Here is a 2,258-nt window from a genome sequence, read left to right as displayed (position 1 = left end):
AAGAGATCCACAGGAAATGGCTCCCGAGGACAAGAAAAATGGATCCCAGGGACAAGAAACCAGTTCTGAGGGGAAACGGATCCAAGTGGATAAGAAACGGACTCAAAAGGCATCAGAAAAATGTGCCCTCCAGGATGAAAAAACCAGCTCTGACGAGAAATGATTTCAAAGGTACAAGAAAAAAAGTCTCTGAGGGGAAATGCAGCCCCAGGGACAAAAAAAAAAATCGCTCCAGAGGGACAAGAAACCAGGTCTGGGGGGAAAATGGCTCTAAAGAGACACAGAACTGTCTCCAAAGGGACAAGGAACCGTCATTGAGGAGAAACGTCTCCAAGAGGACAAGGAAAAGGGCTCCTGAGGGATCAGAAATGGCCTCTGAGGGAAGATGAACCCAAAGGGACAAGGAAACTGGCTCTGAGGGGCAAAGGATCCAAAGGGACAATAAAAGTGTCTCCAAAGGGATAAAACCTTGGCTCCAAGGTAGTGGATCCAAAAGGACAAGAAACATCTCCCAAAGGATGAGAGAAACATCTCCAGAGGAACAAGAAACCATTTCTGAGGGGAACTGGAGCCAAAGGGACAGGAAAAATCCAGTCTCCCAAGGGAAATGCATCCGGGGGGGCAAGAAAATGGCACCTGAGGGGCAAGAAACCAGCACTGAGGGGAAACGGATCCAAAGAAACGATCCACCGGGATTCACAAAATGTCTCCAAGAGAACCAGCTCCAGAGGGACAAGAAACCATTTCTGAGGGGAACTGGAGCCTAAGGGACAGGAAAAGTGTTTCCAAAGGGACAAGAAATGGTCTCTGAGGGGAACCGGAGCCAAAGGGACAGGAAAAACCCAGTCTCCCAAGGGAAATGCATCCAGGGGGCAAGAATGTGGCGCCTGAGGGGCAAGAAACCATTTCTGAGGGGAACTGGAGCCAAAGGGATAAGAAAAATTCAGTCTCCCAAGGGAAATGCATCCGGGGGGACAAGAAAATGGCGCCCGAGGGGCAAGAAACCAGCACTGAGGGGAAAGGGATCCAAAGAAACGATCCAACGGGATTAGAGAAACGTCTCCAGAGGGACAGGAAGGGGCCACCTCTCCTTGCCCCCCAGCACCCCCAGATCCCCCCCCGGGGACTCACAGCGGGTGTTTGTTGAACATGACGGGCAGGAACTCGTCGACCGGCAACATCTTGCCCAGCGGCTCGGCCGCCAGCAGCTTCCGGGCGCCCGACAGCGAGAGGACGTAGCCCAGCGTCCAGTACGAGTAATCGGCTTCCACCAAGTTCCTCACCCTCGGCACCGACTTCTCCGGCCGTTCCACCTGCATCCGCTTCCGCCCGATGTAACTGCGGGAGAGACGACGGCTTCGTTAACGCCGGCGAGTTGATTTTTGCCGCCGGGTAATTAGCGACCGGACTCACATCAGGTCCCAGGGCAGCCCCTCTGCTTCCAGGTCGTGCATCAGGTTCATCAGGCGGCGCTTGAAGAAGATCTCGAAGCGCAGGTCGTCCTCGAACACCACCGACTTCTCCAGCCCCCGCGCCACGATCTGCGGAGTTAACGGAAAATGCGGGATTTTACAGGAAAAAGGGACGTTTCCCAGTTCTCCTGGAGGTGGGAGGGATGGGAATGGGGCTGGGGTTTGGCAGGAGCGATGTCAGTCCCGGGCAGCTCCAACAGTGGGCCTGCGGGATTAGGGATTAGTCCTGTCCTTCCCATCGGGATTAGGGATTAGTCCCGTCCTTCCCATTAGGATTAGGGATTAGTCCCGTCCTTCCCATCGGGATTAGGGATTAGTCCCCGTCGTTACCATCAGGATCAGGGAGTTTTCCCCTTCCTTCCCGCTGGAATCGGGGATTTGTCCCCTTCCTTAACACCCACGTTAAGGACTCATCCCCTTCAGTGCTGTCAGGACTAAGGACTCGTCCCCGTCCTTCCCCTCGGAATTAGGGATTTGTCTGCTTTTTTCCTGTCAGGATTAGGGAGGTTTCCCCTCCCTTCCCCTCAGAATTAAGGATTTGTCCCGTTTTCCTGTCAGGATTTGGGATTTGTCTCCTCCCTTCCCCTCAGGTTTAGGGAACTGTCTCCTTTTTTCCTGTCAGGATTAGGAATTTTTCCCCTCCCTTCCCCTCAGAATTAGGGATTTGTCCCGTTTTCCTGTCAGGATTAGGGATTTTTCCCCTTTTTTCCTGTCAGGATTAGGGATTTGTCCCCTCCCTTCCCACTGGGATTAGGGCCTCATCCCCTTCATTACCCCCAGGACCAG

The 2,258-nt window shown here is 53.6% G+C and overlaps 1 protein-coding gene across 1 annotated transcript in view; it reads right to left on the bottom strand.

Annotated features, from left to right (window-relative positions):
• Window positions 1-1,100: 1,100 nt before the first annotated feature.
• LOC113490747 (procollagen galactosyltransferase 1-like) overlaps window positions 1,101-2,258 on the bottom strand; it is a 3,845-nt gene continuing 2,687 nt past the window's right edge. Inside the window, exons 4-5 of the mRNA XM_026867320.1 lie at window positions 1,414-1,627; window positions 1,101-1,338 (exon numbers count right to left, since the gene is read on the bottom strand). Coding sequence (XP_026723121.1) covers window positions 1,128-1,338; window positions 1,414-1,627 — 425 coding nt within the window. The 3' untranslated portion in view covers window positions 1,101-1,127. The remainder of the gene's footprint in view (window positions 1,339-1,413; window positions 1,628-2,258) is intronic.

Source organism: Athene cunicularia, unplaced genomic scaffold (genome assembly GCF_003259725.1).
Source record: "Athene cunicularia isolate RWA unplaced genomic scaffold, athCun1 SCF_263, whole genome shotgun sequence".
Taxonomy (NCBI): Eukaryota; Metazoa; Chordata; class Aves; order Strigiformes; family Strigidae; genus Athene; species Athene cunicularia.
The sequence above is the reverse complement of the archived record's forward strand: the minus strand, read 5'-3'. Positions and strand labels throughout refer to the sequence as shown.